Source organism: Leptodactylus fuscus, chromosome 2 (genome assembly GCF_031893055.1).
Source record: "Leptodactylus fuscus isolate aLepFus1 chromosome 2, aLepFus1.hap2, whole genome shotgun sequence".
In the NCBI taxonomy this organism is placed as follows: domain Eukaryota; kingdom Metazoa; phylum Chordata; class Amphibia; order Anura; family Leptodactylidae; genus Leptodactylus; species Leptodactylus fuscus.
In genome coordinates, this window is record NC_134266.1 from 101,338,508 (window position 1) to 101,354,199 (window position 15,692).

General features: G+C 44.5%; 1 protein-coding gene across 6 annotated transcripts in view; it reads right to left on the bottom strand.

Moving 5' to 3' along the window:
- The window catches only part of DCAF6 (DDB1 and CUL4 associated factor 6), a 196,827-nt gene that overhangs the window by 6,501 nt on the left and 174,634 nt on the right, over positions 1–15,692 (bottom strand). For all 6 annotated transcript variants that reach the window (XR_012715055.1, XM_075264279.1, XM_075264278.1 and 3 more), the window contains 3 exons: positions 11,659–11,815; positions 7,340–7,428; positions 5,347–5,452 (listed from right to left, as the gene is read on the bottom strand). Coding sequence is in view for 5 of the 6 variants with exons in the window: in XM_075264279.1 (XP_075120380.1) it covers positions 5,347–5,452; positions 7,340–7,428; positions 11,659–11,815 (352 nt within the window). In the remaining variant the exon portion in view is untranslated. The remainder of the gene's footprint in view (positions 1–5,346; positions 5,453–7,339; positions 7,429–11,658; positions 11,816–15,692) is intronic.

Here is a 15,692-nt window from a genome sequence, read left to right on the forward strand (position 1 = left end):
GTCTTCTGTCAATGCCAAGTCCAGCCATGAGCGCCGGTGAGCGTTTTATGCTCTCCGCAGCGAAATCATTTTTTTTAAACCGGATACAGAGTACTGCATGTCCAACTTCTGTGTCTGGTTTAAAAAAAAACTGTTTTGTCGCAGAGAGCATAAAATGCTCACCGGCGCTCACAGCCGGACACTTTTCAAACCCGTTCAAATGAATGGGTTTGAAAGACCTGGATCGAGGTGCTCCATTTAAGGAAGAGATTGGATGGCTGCTAGTAAGGCCGCATGGCTCCTGGTGCCACGCTGAGGGCTCAAGTAGGCAACCACGGGCAAGAGAAGAGAGATCCAATGAGACAGGGCAAATAAGATAGCCCTTGGTTGGAGCAGATTGAACTGGAGGGAGAACTTGAGATGGGCCACAGGCCCTCCTGAACAGTGAAGGCACTGAAGACCACTCCCCAGCCATGGAAACTGGCATCAGAGCGAATCACCTACCAACAGAGGGGAAGAAGGACCTCCCTGGGAAGTTCCTGGCGAGGAGATACACCTTTAGTTCCTCTTGGAGAAAACAAGAATGAAAGGGAATCAGGCAGTTGAGATCTGTCCTAGCGGGTGAGAAACGTCAAGTGGAGAGGACGAGAGAGTACCTGAAAGGGATGGCCTAGAACAGTCGTCCCCAACCTTTTTTCCCATCAGGGACCAGTTTCAGCAAGACAATTTTTCTATGGCCCGGTGGGGGCGGGAAGACGTGTTGTTGGGGGTGGGGTTAAGCAGTGTAATGTAGTTACCCAAAGTTTGTAAGGCGAGTGCGGGGTGGAACCAAGAACTGCTGCATGTGCTGCATAGTATTAGAATTCCGGACATACAGCGGGTCCCGGCTCAACCCTGCACTTTGCTCACCTTATTCCGATGAGCAACAACCAAGCATCAGTGTTGCTCATCGGACACTCGCCGGCTCCACAGCAGCTGCTGACTCCTCGACGCTGGTACGCGGATCAGTGCAACATGCCCCGCGGACCAGTACTGGTCCGCGAACCAGCAGTTGGGGAACGCTTGCCTAGAAGATCGAGGCAATCGTGCCCAAAACTCACAAAGAGAGCAAGGGGAGCACGTCAGAAAGTGGGACTCAAGATCTTGGCCTCCAGAATGAGAACCACGCCCTGGAGTGTGTCGAGGATTATGGTCTGGATTACACGTGCTAGAGGGCACTGAAAAAAAACCCTTCTACATTGATGAGCCAGTGGAACTGGCAAGAAAGCAGCAAAGGTGATCCACAAGCTGGACAGAGTATCTGACCTAGAGCGGCCCCACCAGAAGGTCATCCAAGTAAGGAATAAGGCAACACCTCCAGAGAGGAGGATGACCTAACAGACGCCATCACCTAGGTAACTACCCAGAGGGCAGAGGCCAGCCCAAAGGGGAGAGCACTAACTAGAAAGGTCGCTGATGGCACAACGTAGATGGACAAACAATTTGCCCATCTCCAAGTATACCACCACAGAGTGTAGAATGGACTAACCTGTTGAGCCCTTTCTGGTCCTTGATGGCACAAGGGGGGGCCGTCCTCCTTGGGGATGTAGAACAGTTAGGAGTAGTAAACCTGGGTACACTTTGAAGCAGCAACAGGGAGACTGACCCCCTACCGGCGGAGATTGGAGACAGCCTGGAATGGCAGAGAGAATCAGGCGAAAGCTGGAGTAGCCGAGCGATGCCACCTCCTAGGGCCAGGACCCAGACATCCCAGAATGAGGGAAAATCTTCATGTCTAAGAGGGCTAGAAGAGGAAGGCCTGGACCACTTGGTGCAGGACCACCAGGCAGGTCTGGGATAGAAAGAAGGCTTCCTGGAACAGGAGAAAAGGTGAGGCTTAGAACACCTCTGAGAGAGGAAGAATCTATTCCCCCCAGTGGCCGCAGAGATAGGCCTCTCGAGGCCCTTAACAAAAATTCGGCCCTGTTCAACCTGGAAAGGGAGAAGGGCCATGACTTGGAGGCGGACTCAGTGTTGCAAAACCAAATCCAAACGGTATGGCGAATATGTTACTGCATTGGCGGCCACCTTAGTAGATTTAGAGGCACTGTCAGGAACTTGGAAGCATTCAGGATTTCAGAGAAGGGATGGCTGGTTGTCCTGAAGGAAAGCTGTATCACGGAGGCTTGACTGAAGCCATTTGGCCCAGGAAAACAGGCCTTGCTGACCCAAGAGGCAGCGAAAGAACGCCAGAGGGAGAAGCCAGCCACTTCAAAGGCCACCATGGCGAGGGAAGCCACTTTCCTGCAGCAATATGACAGCCAACACTTAGGACAAAGCAATATATCAGTTCTGCATGGCAATTAATAGGAGGTGGAGTATGCTGAAGGTAGAATAGAAGCCTGGGAGAACTTAGTTATCATGGCATCCAGCGCAGGAGGCTTTAAATGATAGGAAAGAACACATGGGGCGGCTGGCAAATTATATCTCAGGAGAGGCTGGCAAGTGCTCACTAGTTACTGAAATAGAAGTACCGAGCGCTAACTGAATGTGCCACTGGAGCAACTTGCTTCCTTTCACATAGGATGCTCCTCATTGCCAGCCAGGGGAAGCTAGAAACATGTGTCACAGCATAGCCTGGCAGGACTGCCCCTGAGCTCACCTTCCACTCGGGGACACACAAGTAGTTCCAGAGAAGATGAAGACAGAGGATGGCCCCGGGATAAGCCATAGTTCCCTCAAGATGTGATAAAACACCCAATAGCGGCAGGAGATGTCCACTTAAAAAGACAGGTCTGGATCCACAGAGATCTGTAGGGCATCTATACCGCATGGATGAGTTCCGCATAGCAGCAGATATAGATAAGCCTAGCTGATGCTCTGAGGCTGAGTGAGAGGCGTCCCCAGGGAAGCAAACCGAGCAGGGGAAGGCAGAGATCTGCCTGCCAGACTAGAGCCATGAGCTGAGGCCCTATCTGGTGAGTGCTCACAGGAAGGGATGGAGGACCGTGAACTATAGGAAGACTTCCTGATCCTTTGGTAGGGGCTCCGGGAGCTGGGATGGAAACTAGGAGGGTGTGCAAAAAGATCCCTAGAAGCTGCCGGCTGAGCGGGGATCTGGGAGAAACAGCCATTCTAAGTTTCCAGTACTGACTGGCTAAGTCTGGTCAGGACACCCTGGCAGAGGTAAAGGAGGCCACCCAATCCAGGGTGGATAAACCGGAGGGGGGCCAGGAGGCTCCAGGGCTGGCTGAAATAAATTGCAGAGCAAACAGATACGCTCAGGCTGTCTGCATGGTAACTCTAACTTACAACGGGAGCACGTATAAAAGTGGCGGCACCAGAGTGGCTGAGCTCTTCACGGGAGTACATGGCGGAGAAGGCCCAGGAATAAAAGGAGGAACCCAGAAGAATAGCCTACCAAACCGCTGGAAAAGATGACTGCTCGCCGACTGACGCAGGCAGGCTGCACAGAGAGGGATCCCAGGTGCTGTGACTCCAGGAAACGATGAGAACAGTAGTTCAGCAACGGAAAAAAAACGAGATGCAGGAAGTGAAGAGTTAAAAACTCTTTCCGAGGTGAAATGAGGCCCTCCCCCTGGGTTTCCCTCACAGAGAAGCTAGAGGGGACAATCCAGGGCAGCCCCCCGCCAATGGGAGGGCTAGGAGGGGCCAGGAAGCCAGGCAAGCCCAGGGAGGGGGAAGGCTTAGTTGTGGACTAGGTGTCGCTGAAGCCAGGGACCTCGAATAGAGATAATTGGACGCCTGAGGAAAGGGGGGAAGAAGAAACACGATAACACCCCCTGCTCCTTCCCTGCAGGATGCACTAGAGACTGCGGGAGAAGCAGGATTGGGGGGCGCCAAAGGCATGGGGCTCATTACCTAAAGGGAGGCCCAGGGGAGATATGAGGGGATGGTCAGCAGTTCCAGGCTCAATGGCCAGCATAGGAGGGAGGAGGAGGGGAGAGGGAGAAGGCATACCCACCCTTGTTCTTATCTTCTCATACTCACCCTATCTGACATCTTCTGGCACCGCAGGATCACCCCCCTTGATGGAACCTCGCATGTAGGTGTGGGGTCACCGGAATATCTAGCCGCTGATGCAGCAAGCAGCAGATGGGGACCGGCACTCTTTTGTAGAGCACTGCTCCCTCAGCAGGGTACAACTAGTGTGGCGTACACACTGAAGACCCCCTTACCTGAAAAAAAAGAAAAACTATGCAAGACAGAAAGACCTGAGTTAGGTCATGTCTTTCTCTTAAGAAACTAGGTTCAACCTAAATTCATGCACATTGCTGTGGCAGGGTATAGCCTGGAGGTGGAGCCAACAGCTTTTCTTTTCCCTAGTGTCTGTTTCATAGTGGCCAGGTCTATACCCATGGTGATGTCCCCCAGTGAAATAAATGAGAAACTTCATTTTCTGGAAAAATTTCAGAGATGCCACCATTTACAGTCATGACTGTAATCAGTGTGGATAACATTTGCATGCGAGAAGCCCTTACCACTCCCACACAGAGGAGCCATGCTCAAAGCTGTCTGACTTCAATTAACATCACTGCAGCATGAGGCATCAATTGGAGCGACAAAAGGCAGATTAACGACATATAGGTGTTAAAAAGAAAAATAACAAAATAAAGCAAGACTGATACTTTCTTCATTTGAGTACAGTTATTTAAATCTCCCCATATTTATCACTTTTCATGCACTGCTTCAAAAGGAGTCTATCAAATCTCCCAAACTTATTCAACTGCTACCACTGGATTACACAGCACATAAAAGTGATAAAAAAAACATACCTATTTTTATACATGAGACTTCTGCAGATTTGGAGAATCACAACTTTAAAGCCTTCAGAGCCTTCTGTTCCCTGGTTTACTGATGCTCCCGCTCAAAAATAGAGTGAGTGATATCAGTGTCGGACTGGGGCTTCTTGGGCCCACACACTAAAATGATTTTTGGGGTCCACCCTCCAATTATCCTTAGGGAATAGACTATTCCTGTTGGACTAGAGGCTGGGCCGACCAGAGAATCCTCTAGTACTCTGGTTGGACAGTGCTACACTGGGTGAGGTCAAAGCAGCGGGAGAATCAACTCTGACAGGAAATTGTAGAACAATTAAGAAAGTGATCCAGGGAGCTGAAGACCCGCCCCAGTGTTAAGTGTCTCATTTGCATTTGACTTCAAAGAGTTTTTTCTCTAAATGTACAAAAGTCATATATATCAAAGGTAAGTTGCTTATCAGTGTTATGTGCTGTTTAACACTGCAGTGGCAGCTGAATATACATACTTGTGGGAGGTAGTAGACTCCCTTTAATAACTCTGTTCAAATAGTTGATAGCTGTGCTGTGGAAATAACAGATAACTTCTAATTTTATTATTCTATCTTACCTGCTCTGATATGGTTTAATGATGCTAACATCCGCAGCATGAAAGATGCAGGTACAGTAATGGTATTTCGAGTTTCTTCCAACATTAATTCATTACGTGAAATAACCTAGATACCCAAAAACACATAAGTATAATAAAGGAACATGTTAGAATGAAGATTCAAAACAAATATTCTATCTAAATCATTTAAAGGGTCCGATTAGGGTTCTAATAGACTTTTTTTCAGGATATCACCCCTTCTCCCATTATCAATCAGAAGCCTACTTGCCATTTATCCCCTCAAATGTCTGCAGCACCTAAGTCATTTTGCAGAAAAAAAAGTAAAAATAGACTATTTTTCCCCTTGTAAATGAAAAAAAAAAGTAATGCACAATTGGAATCACCAAATGCGTAGCAACCTCTAAAATAAAATGTGTGCATTATTTATTCTATATGATAAACACAATAAACCTTAACCCCTTAAGGACACAGCCCAAAAGTTCCTTAAAGGGGTTGTCCACTTTCAGACCAATACTGACAGACAAATGTTATTGTTTGTATAATAAAAAGTTGCACAATGTTCCAATATACTTTCTGTATCAATTCCTCACGGTTTTCTAGATCTCTGCTCGTTGTCATTCATTCTGTTACTTCTAGTGGATGAAATTCTGACCATGGTCATGTGATGATCACACAGGTGCACATCTCGTTATAGTCACAGCAGAATGAATGACAGCAAGCACAGATCTAGAAAACTATGAGGAATTGAGGCAGAAAGTATATTGTAAAATTGTATAACTTTTATCTTATGAAAACAATGACATCCATCTCTCAATGTTGCCAGAAAATTTCCCAAACTAATTTTTTAGGGACCACATCAGTTCTGAAGGGGATTAATAAGGCTTATATATTAGAAACCCCCATGAAAAATCCCGTTTTCAAAACTACACACCTCAAATAATTCAAAACAGCATTTGGGAAGTTTGTCAACCCTTTAAGCATTTTACGGAAATTAAAACAATTTGGAGGTGAAATTTAGGCATTTCATTTTTTTCTTAGAATACATTCATATAGCCCTAAAATTAGCACATTCACAAAGGGTTAAAGGAGAAAATGCATCTCACAGTTTTTTATGCAATTTCTCAGAGCACAGAAATACCCCACATGTGGGTGTCAACTGATTTTTGGGCACACGGCAGTGCACGGAAAGAAAGAGTTCCCCTTGAGATACTTTGCAGGCTGATTTAGAACTACCAAGATGTCACATTTGCTCCTGGCTGCTGGAGCCATCTCCTCTGACAAACGCTGCACCAGCCTCAAGATACCTCACGGGTGGATGTTGAACTACTTTGTTTCTGTGAGCCAAGACACCACCCTAGTTCCCTGTGGTGTCGCCCCCTTGCCAATTGCTGCATAAAAGTGAGTGAACCAAGTGAGAGACCTCACAGGTTACACAAAATGACCCAGGGGGTTAGATTCAGCCAATGAGCCCTATGTATGTGCTCTATTACCTTTCCCACTGTTACCAGCAGAAATTGGTGCAGCTTTCAGAGCCTTTGCAACCATCTTCACAGTCTAAGGCCCTGATAGGTCTACTTTAGGACTAACTCTGCAGTATTAAAAACAAACAAACAAACAGGAAAAACTTTTGTAAAAGTACCTGACATGGGCAACAGGGTCACCAATAGCCTATTTTGAACTAAAGAGGTTAGCCACTTTACAACTGATGACCTATCCTTAGGATAGGCTATCAATATTACATCTGCATGAGTCCAAAACCCACACGACCGCAGCGCTCTGGTACCTATGCTGTTCACTCACCGTATAAATGGTAACAGTAAGTGTAGATATTGCAGTGCTATCAGACCCCCGCAGATCTAATATTAATGGCATATCCTAAGGTCATCAATTGCAGAAGTAAGAAAGTGGGTAACCCCTTTAAGTCTGATGGCTACTTTGCATTTAAAAAAAAAAATAATTAAATAATTGTGGAGGAGTTTCACTTTAACCTTACCTCCTCAGCAAGTGCCCAGTTGAAAGACTTGTCTTGTTCCAATGGTGACCAGATCTTTATATTGTAGTCTATTCCAGATGAGGCTAAAACTATTAATACAGAACAGAGGATAACCATGGTGCTGATAGTAATAACAATAACAGAAAAAATGGACAAAATAGAATAAAACCAAATCAGATTTTTTCAATTTATCAAGCCTTTTCAAGCCTTGAAAATCCAGATTCAACATGTTCTGCTACCATTTAATGATTTCCCTTGTCTATATCACTTCTTTCTCCTCCCACTACTGGCTGTATTTTGGACTATGGACAGTGTAGGAAGCAGATGGCCACAAGTTACTTATGTTTATTTCTCACCTCAACTCTCTCCAGTTAAGAAATTAGAACATCATCAAGCAACTTCACACTTCTTGATCTTTAAATACTTTCAGACCTTATCCACAACACCATAACTTCATCTATCTACTGTGCCAACCCTTGCACCAAATACTTGTTGCGTAAATGGGCAGCCCTGGCATACCATTCTGCCGAAACAATAAAGGCATCCCTCTAGGGTTGACGACTGGTGATGAATTTCAAAGAAAGCTACTCCGAACAAAACTCCACAGCTTACAAACACGCATGTTTTAATTTTGTATCTAAACTCACATCTGTTAAAGAGGGTTTTTTCACATGTTCTCTATTCCACAACCCAAAATAATACTGTAAAGGGGTTCTCCAAGGAGCCTTTGAATATTTATTTACTCCTGGGCTTTTAGGCAGCAAACTTGAGGTTACCAGGCTGATTATGATCCTCGGTCATATGATCGGAACTAGCACTAGGCCCCCTGGGCCATTCTACCTTCTTGATTCTGCCATTTTCAGAACTGGTTACCTTGCTATGGGGGCTAGCTTCACCATAGGGAAGAGGACTTTAAACAAAATATCAACACTATTAAACAGAGCTGAAACCTACTACTGCTCAGTGTTTTTCCCCCATAACCTGGTTCCCTGGTTTAACTGATGAAAATCTTTTCCTGCCTACCCTGCAAATCCCAACTGTGGCCTTGATCCAGTACAAGGCCAGATCTCATATCCAACATGTATCCAAGTTCAAGCCTATCAATTCAATGTACCATTTACTACTGGCCTCAGCATTTCTCCTTTTACTTCTCAAAAGTTTGAATGAAAATTTAAACAGGAAATACTGAATATGACAGACACTATGGTGCAGCACAAACATATAGAACAGAATAGCAAAGTATATAAAAGGAAATATTGTGCTTCCAGTGAACATTTCTCTTAGTAGAGAGTCCATGCATCCCAACAATGCAATTAGCAGGACCCTTCCTAACCAACCTTAGACCACTCGTTAAGTAAGAGGCACAGTGGAAGGAAAGAAAAAACACAATGAGGAAGGGGGTGGTCACAACCTAGACACAACCGATATTAAGAGTATCTAGACACATACAGCCAGATCAATAACCAGCGGGAAATAAAGGAGAACCAAATAAACAAATGTATAGAAAGCAAGTCCAATGGACCCTTCTCTGACTTGAGACAGCATGGACCATAGTACTATGGTCTGTCAATACTGATACCCGGGGGGCCAAACCATCAAAACCTTCTATACTGCTTCCATAACAAACATTGATAGATTATTTGTGGCATCCTGCCACAGGAGTTGCTGACTTCTAAGGTACTCCTCCTATTTATCCATATAGGAGAGCGAACCAGAGGGGAAACCAAGTGGTCATACAGTTTTTAAATGTTACCTGGCTCCAGGGCCAGCGTCAGCGCACGGCATAGTCGGGCAAGTGCCGGGGCCCACAGAGCCTCTGGGGGCCCCCCGGCACTTGCCTGTCACGATTTCAGCTCATCGGCGTCCGTCCGCCGATGAGCTGGAATACATACGCGATTAAAGCAGGAGCTGTGAGTTCAGCTCCTACTTTAAAGCTCCGGCCCGACTTGCGTGTGTAGGCGCGATGACGTCATCACGCCTACACACGCAAGCCGGGCCGCAGCTAAGCAGGAGCTGAACTCACAGCTCCTGCTTTAATCGCGTATGTGACTGGAGAGAGGAGCGTCGGGGGATCGATGGAAGGTGAGTGATGGAAGGTAAGTGTAAGTGTTTGTTTTGTATTAAATATAAAGGTGGAACATAATGAAGGGGGCCCATGAAACTGGGGGGCAAATGAAGGGGAGGGGGGGAACGGCATGACACTGGAGAACATGAAGGTGGTGGGGAGAGAACGGCATGAAACTGGGGACAAAGATGGAGGGGGCCCAATGAAACTGGGGGGCAAATGAAGGGGAGGGGGAACGGCATGACACTGGGGCAGATGAAGGGGGTGGGGAGAGAACAGCATGACACTGGGGCAGAGACGGGGGACATGAAACTGTGGGCAGATGAAGGGGGAGAACGTGATGAAACGGGACAGAGATGGAGGGGGGACATGAAACTGGGGGCAAAGGAAGGGTGTATATGAAACTGGGGGAGAGATGGAGGGGGGGCATATAATTTACGGGTGACTGTAGGAGGATTGTACTGTGTGGGAGCACATGATAAATGAATGAGAATGGGTGGAATCAACAAAAGTGGGTGGAGCCAAATTTGCTCCTCTTTCTTCTCTTTAAAAATTGGGAGGTATGGCATTGGTGACGCCACACTCCTGCATGACGTCACTCGCTTCATCTGCGACGCACAGTGTCTCGACTCCCCCGCCTCCTTTACAAGGGGGCCCACTGAGGCTCTGTCGCCCAAGGGCCCATAAAAACCTGGAGCCGGCCCTGCCTGGCTCACTTGGGTTCCGGGCACAGACATGCTCTAAAACCAAAATCTTAGCCAGAGTGTCCCTATCTTTAGTTAGAAAAGAAAGTGAATGTTTGAGCTGCTAAAAGTGAAAAGATTCACATCAGGGAGGGAGTGGACCGATTAAAAATAGTCAATAGAGCAGAACCCCAAATGATGAACCAGGTCAATATCTCTGGTCAAACCTGGAGCAATCCACCAATTAACAACTCAAGGGCCTGGTTGGTAGAGAAGAGCATACCTACTTTTAAGCTCATCCTTTACCTTTAACACTGATAACCCCACATTCTGTGTTCCTTATCAAGCAAGGTGTTGGAGTAAACAGAGGAGGAGTTGTGAAACACTGTTAACAGCTTTTAAGGCTCTGTCCTTCTGTTTTCTATGTATACCACTGGCCTAGGACAGTTCACACAATCTCATGGTTTTGACTCAAGTTTCTATCTCGGTTCTCTAGAGAGTCTATCACTTATCTTCTTCTTCTACTCCTCTTTCAAAAACTTAAACAGGACCTTTTACTACCTCCACCAACTCCAGTTCTTGTCATCTGTTAATAAATGCCACTCTACTGATTCCAGCTCAGTTTGAATTTTTTTTTCTAGCCCCCACAATTCTACCCCACCCCACCTGAGCAATCAATACAGAAAAATGGCCGACGGACATACGCAGTCGGCACTTTTGGATGAAGATTTGGCCGGTGACACGGAGAAGAGGCGGCTGGCAGAAGAAGACAGGTGTCGCTGGAGAGTTTTCGGACAGCACAGGGGACGCCCCCTATGATGTTTGAGCGCAGGGCAACACCCACTGTGCTGTCTGAAAATTCAATTACATATGGAAGAAATAAGAACTTTCTCAGGAACAGTGGTGCAGATCATAAAAAGAAAGGTAAGAGAAGAATAGCCTTTCTTTACATTATTCCAACATGTGGTTAGTTAAAAAAGGGATTCTAATGATAGCCTTTAAAGAAATAAAATTGACCTGCCCTGCATTACAAAGAGCGTGCTGCCAGATCCGGTCAGAAACTGCATGAGATCTGATCGTGGGATCACAGGAAGAAAAACGGTGTCACTCCTGACCAGTCCCAGAAGTTACAAATATACACACATAACAAAATAATACACTGATAATACATGCATAAACAATATACTTCACCAAGGAAATATAGAAGTGAGACCCTTTCATCACAACCTCTCCTATCAAATCAACCAATTATAAATACAGACACTTTGGGTACCTTAGAAACACAAAACTGTTTGTGTCAGAAAGGCCAAGGTGTGCATGCCCATGTGCCAGATGCTGAAATCTACAAAGGTCAAATTAACAGGACGTTTGGGGGACTCAACTGCAGCTCCTTCTCCTCTGACATGTAATAGCTTAATGTCTTTTTATTACATAAGATTCTTCTGTATACAGTGAAAAACATTATTGAAGTTATAATTTCATTTAGTAGAAACCTGAAGATGTCCATATTATAATATTTGCTTCTTCAAAATTATCAAAATAACAGTAAGAAACATAATTTTTGTCCTTACTTGGGTCATAGGGATGTGGTTGAAGACAATTTACAACATGATTATCTGCTTCTAAGAGCATTAGATGCTCAGTCGTGTGCCGATCCCAGATGAAGATGTGACCACAGTCAGAGCCACTTATAACAAAGTTCTTACCCCAAAAACCAGCCTCTTTGATCTGTAATTAAAACAGAAATAACACATTTTGCTATGTTTTTTTATGAAAGGCAAGGACAATAAGAAAGGGTATGATATTTGGAGAGAGAATTGCTTATTAGAAAACTATTGTACTGCTTTATTGTACCATTTCCCATGTCACCAACTATATAAACCCTTTCATACCACTGGAAGCCAACACAATTTTCACACTTTGGAGATGTACAAATAAAACCTAAATTACAACATTGAATAAAATCATAATACCCCCCCCTCCCAATATCTATATATTTTCTAAAAGTAGACACCTGCAACATTATCAAAATACTGTGCCACTTATCACTGCATACAAACAGGCACATTCATGCAATTTTGATTTAAAATGTGTTTTTTTTTGTTTTTTTTTTCTCCTGTGGATGGGGTGTGGTGGTGATTTGGGGAGGGGGGGAGTATATAAAAGGAGTTGTCCAGGTTTAATTTTTTTTATGGCCTATCATCAGAATAAGCCATACACACCTTATTGGTAGAGGGCTGACACCTGTCCTCTGGACCAACCAGATGTTTGGAGCCAGAATCTATGCTGTACGCACAATGGAAGTGAGGATAGGCCATAAAAAAAAAAAAAATTAAGCCAAACAACCCCTTTAATATTCCCCGCACACTTTAAAGGCACCCCACAGCATATTAGCTCCCATCACTGCCCCCACAAAAAAAGCATACTCTCCTGTCTCCAACACCCTGTTGCCCCCTACCCAGTCTCATGGCAAAGCCTTATTTCTAGAACTCCTGTACCTGTTTGGTCTCAGTGGTTACATGGGTGCAGGACTCCTGGCAGGAGACTGAATGGACACGTCCCCAACCACCACATGGATTGCTCTAATACCTGGACAACCCCTTTAAAGGGTTTATCCATCTTTCTAAAATTGATGGTCTGTCCTTGGGATAGGCCATCAATATTACATCTGTGTGGATCTGACTTCCAGGGTCCTGCAGATCAGCTTTTCCAGGACAATGTGGCCTCAAATAATGTAAAAAATTTCAGGAGCCATGCTGCTCACTTGCCATACATATTGTAGCGATTGGTTTAGTGCGGTGGTGCACATTGCATGGCAGGTGAACAGCATGGCTCCCGACATGTTATTACCTGTAGCTGTCTAGGTACAGCTGATCTGTGCATGGGTCCACTGGTGGGTCCTAGACATCCCAGTGTGACAGTAGTGGGGAGATACACAATTATTTAATAGTATATCACTATGTCACTTGATATAAGGAAAATGTTGTTTTTTGTACCGTGTTAGCCAGTGGGTAGGAAATATAAAAAAACAAAACAAAAAACAAACAGACTTGAGTCTTCAGTAGATGATACCTTTTTAATGGCTAACTCATAATGATGACAGATTATGATGTTTCGAAGCTCCCGGCTTCTTCTTCAGATATAACTAAAAACAATTTCTGAAGGCTGCATATTTATGTACAACATGACACATAGGGATAGAATTTTAGGAGGGAGGGGGGAAGGGGGAAGAGGCTTATTGGTATGTACATGTAAACAAATCCCCAGTTCCCAGGTTCTTATCAGTTCAGAGTGTCTTTATGGCTGTCTCAGGTCAGTGATTTCTGTAGGAGGCCATGAACCCATGTGAAAGGTTCATTCCATTCTCCAGAGTACTCTTTTTTCACCATTTGGGAAAAATATTTTTATAGATTAGTAGACCGGGCATTTCACAGACACAGGGATACCTAATGTATATGTGTTTCAGAGTATTTAAGTACTTTTATATGTGACCTAGGGAAAGTGGGCAATTTAAAAATGTTTTATTTATTTATTTATTTATTTATTTGCATTTATTAGACACCCTAGGGCTCTTGAACCCCAGGGGGTCTAATCACTAAAGCAATGTATTACAATGCTAAATACTAAATGTAATACTAAAAAAACTGCATTTCTATTTAAGAACACATGGAGTAAACTACAATAGAAAGTATTGAATGACAGGACTGGGAGCCTTCACAAGGCTTCAACTGCCATAGCAATGGGACACCAGTCCTGGAGCCTTCTCCAAAATGGCGGCATCCATGTGCCATCGGTAAAATGTCGCCTTGATCAGCTTTAACCTAGGCACCTGAGGGGTTAATGCCTACGGTCGCGGGCGTGATCGTTGGGTGTCTGCTGTGGCCACCATCTTTAAACACCCAGCAACGTCGTACTAGTAAGGCGGATGTTGGGAAAGGGTTAAAACTGTGCCAACATGGCAGTGGAACTGAGTGAATGAATCTGTATCACAGCCTAAAAAGCCCTCAAGTACTTTCAGTCAATATGGTTAGCCAAGCTATATAAGAATAATTACAATATCCCCTAGTATATAGTAATTTGGTTACCACTGGCTATTTAGTATTGCTACATTAGTATGCACGTAACTTAGAAAGGAAACGTTAGTAGAAGCAATGACTGTTGTGTGCATCTCATTTTATGTGATATTTGTTGTGTGGCTGTTGTACAAGGTAGTGGAAAATAAAGGAGGCGGCGTGTCTGTCTTTCTATTCAGGGCTCGTTCACACGGGGGGGCGAATTTTGGCACCAAGAGTGACGCGGGGAGCCGCGTCACTCTCGGGTCAAAAGCTGCCTGCCACGACCGTCGTGGTTGCAGCTTCCCCCTCTGGAGTTGGCTCAAATGAATGGGCTGACTCCGGAGGTTGCTGCCGCCAGGTGGAAGCTGCGGCTCAGCGTGCAGCAGAATCCGCCTGAAGAAAGGTCAGCCCGCTTCTTTTTTCCGCTAGTGGCAACACGCCGCTAGCGGAAAAAAGAATGCTAGTGGTCTCCATAGACCACCATTGTATGGAGGCGGAGTTTGAGGCGAAATCCGCTCTCAAAATCCGCCTCCTTGCCCCCATGCGAACTAGCCCTTAGTATAGAAAGTGAGAGTGCTAGCCTAGAGTGAAGCTTTCCCTTATATTGTGTAAGTCTTGACGAAGATAGGGTGTAAAATGGTGTATTCCAGACCTGTGTTGATTAAGATGCCCTAAGTAAGCTAGTCAGACAGATAGGGCATTAACCCCTTCCCGCCGACGTCATTTTTTCATTTTTGACTCCCCCCCCCCCTCCCTTCCAAACCCCATAACTTTTTTTATTTCTCCGCTCTCAGAGCCAGAGCCATATGAGGTCTTAATGTTTGTGGGCCAAATTTTTCTTCATGATGCCGCCATTAATTATTCTGTACAATGTACTGGGAAGCTGGAAAAAAAATCAGAATGGAGTGGATTTGAAGAAAAAGTGCATTTGTGCAATTTTCTTTCGGGATTCGTTTTTATGGCGTTCACTGTGCAACCAAAATGACATGTCACCTATATTCTATGTTTCAGTACAATTCAATGGATATCAAATTTATATGGTTTTGTTTACATTTTAACCCCTTAACAAAAATCTAAAACTGTACCAAATTTTTTTTCTTCTAAAAGTTGCCATATATGTCTTTTTTTTGCGGGGATGGGTGTACTTTTTAGTTATACCATTTTGGGGAATTGGTATTACTTTTATCATTTTTTTATTCAAATTTTTTCAGAGGCAAAACAGTGAAAAAATGGTGGTTTGGCACTTTTAAATTTTTTTTCCCCACTACGGCGTTTACCGTATAGGAAAAATATTTTTATAGATTTGTAAACTGGTCGGTTTTGGACACAGGGATACCTAATGTGTATGTGTTTCACAGTATTTAAGTACTTTTATATGTGTTCTAGGGAAAGGGGGGCAATTTGAATTTTTAATCCTTTTTAGTTTTTGACATTTTCTTTTTTTTAATTTTACTTATTTTTTTTTTTGCATTTATTAGACCCCCTAGGGGACTTGAACCCCAGGGTTATGATTACTAATACAATGCATTACAATCCTAATGCAAAGCAAA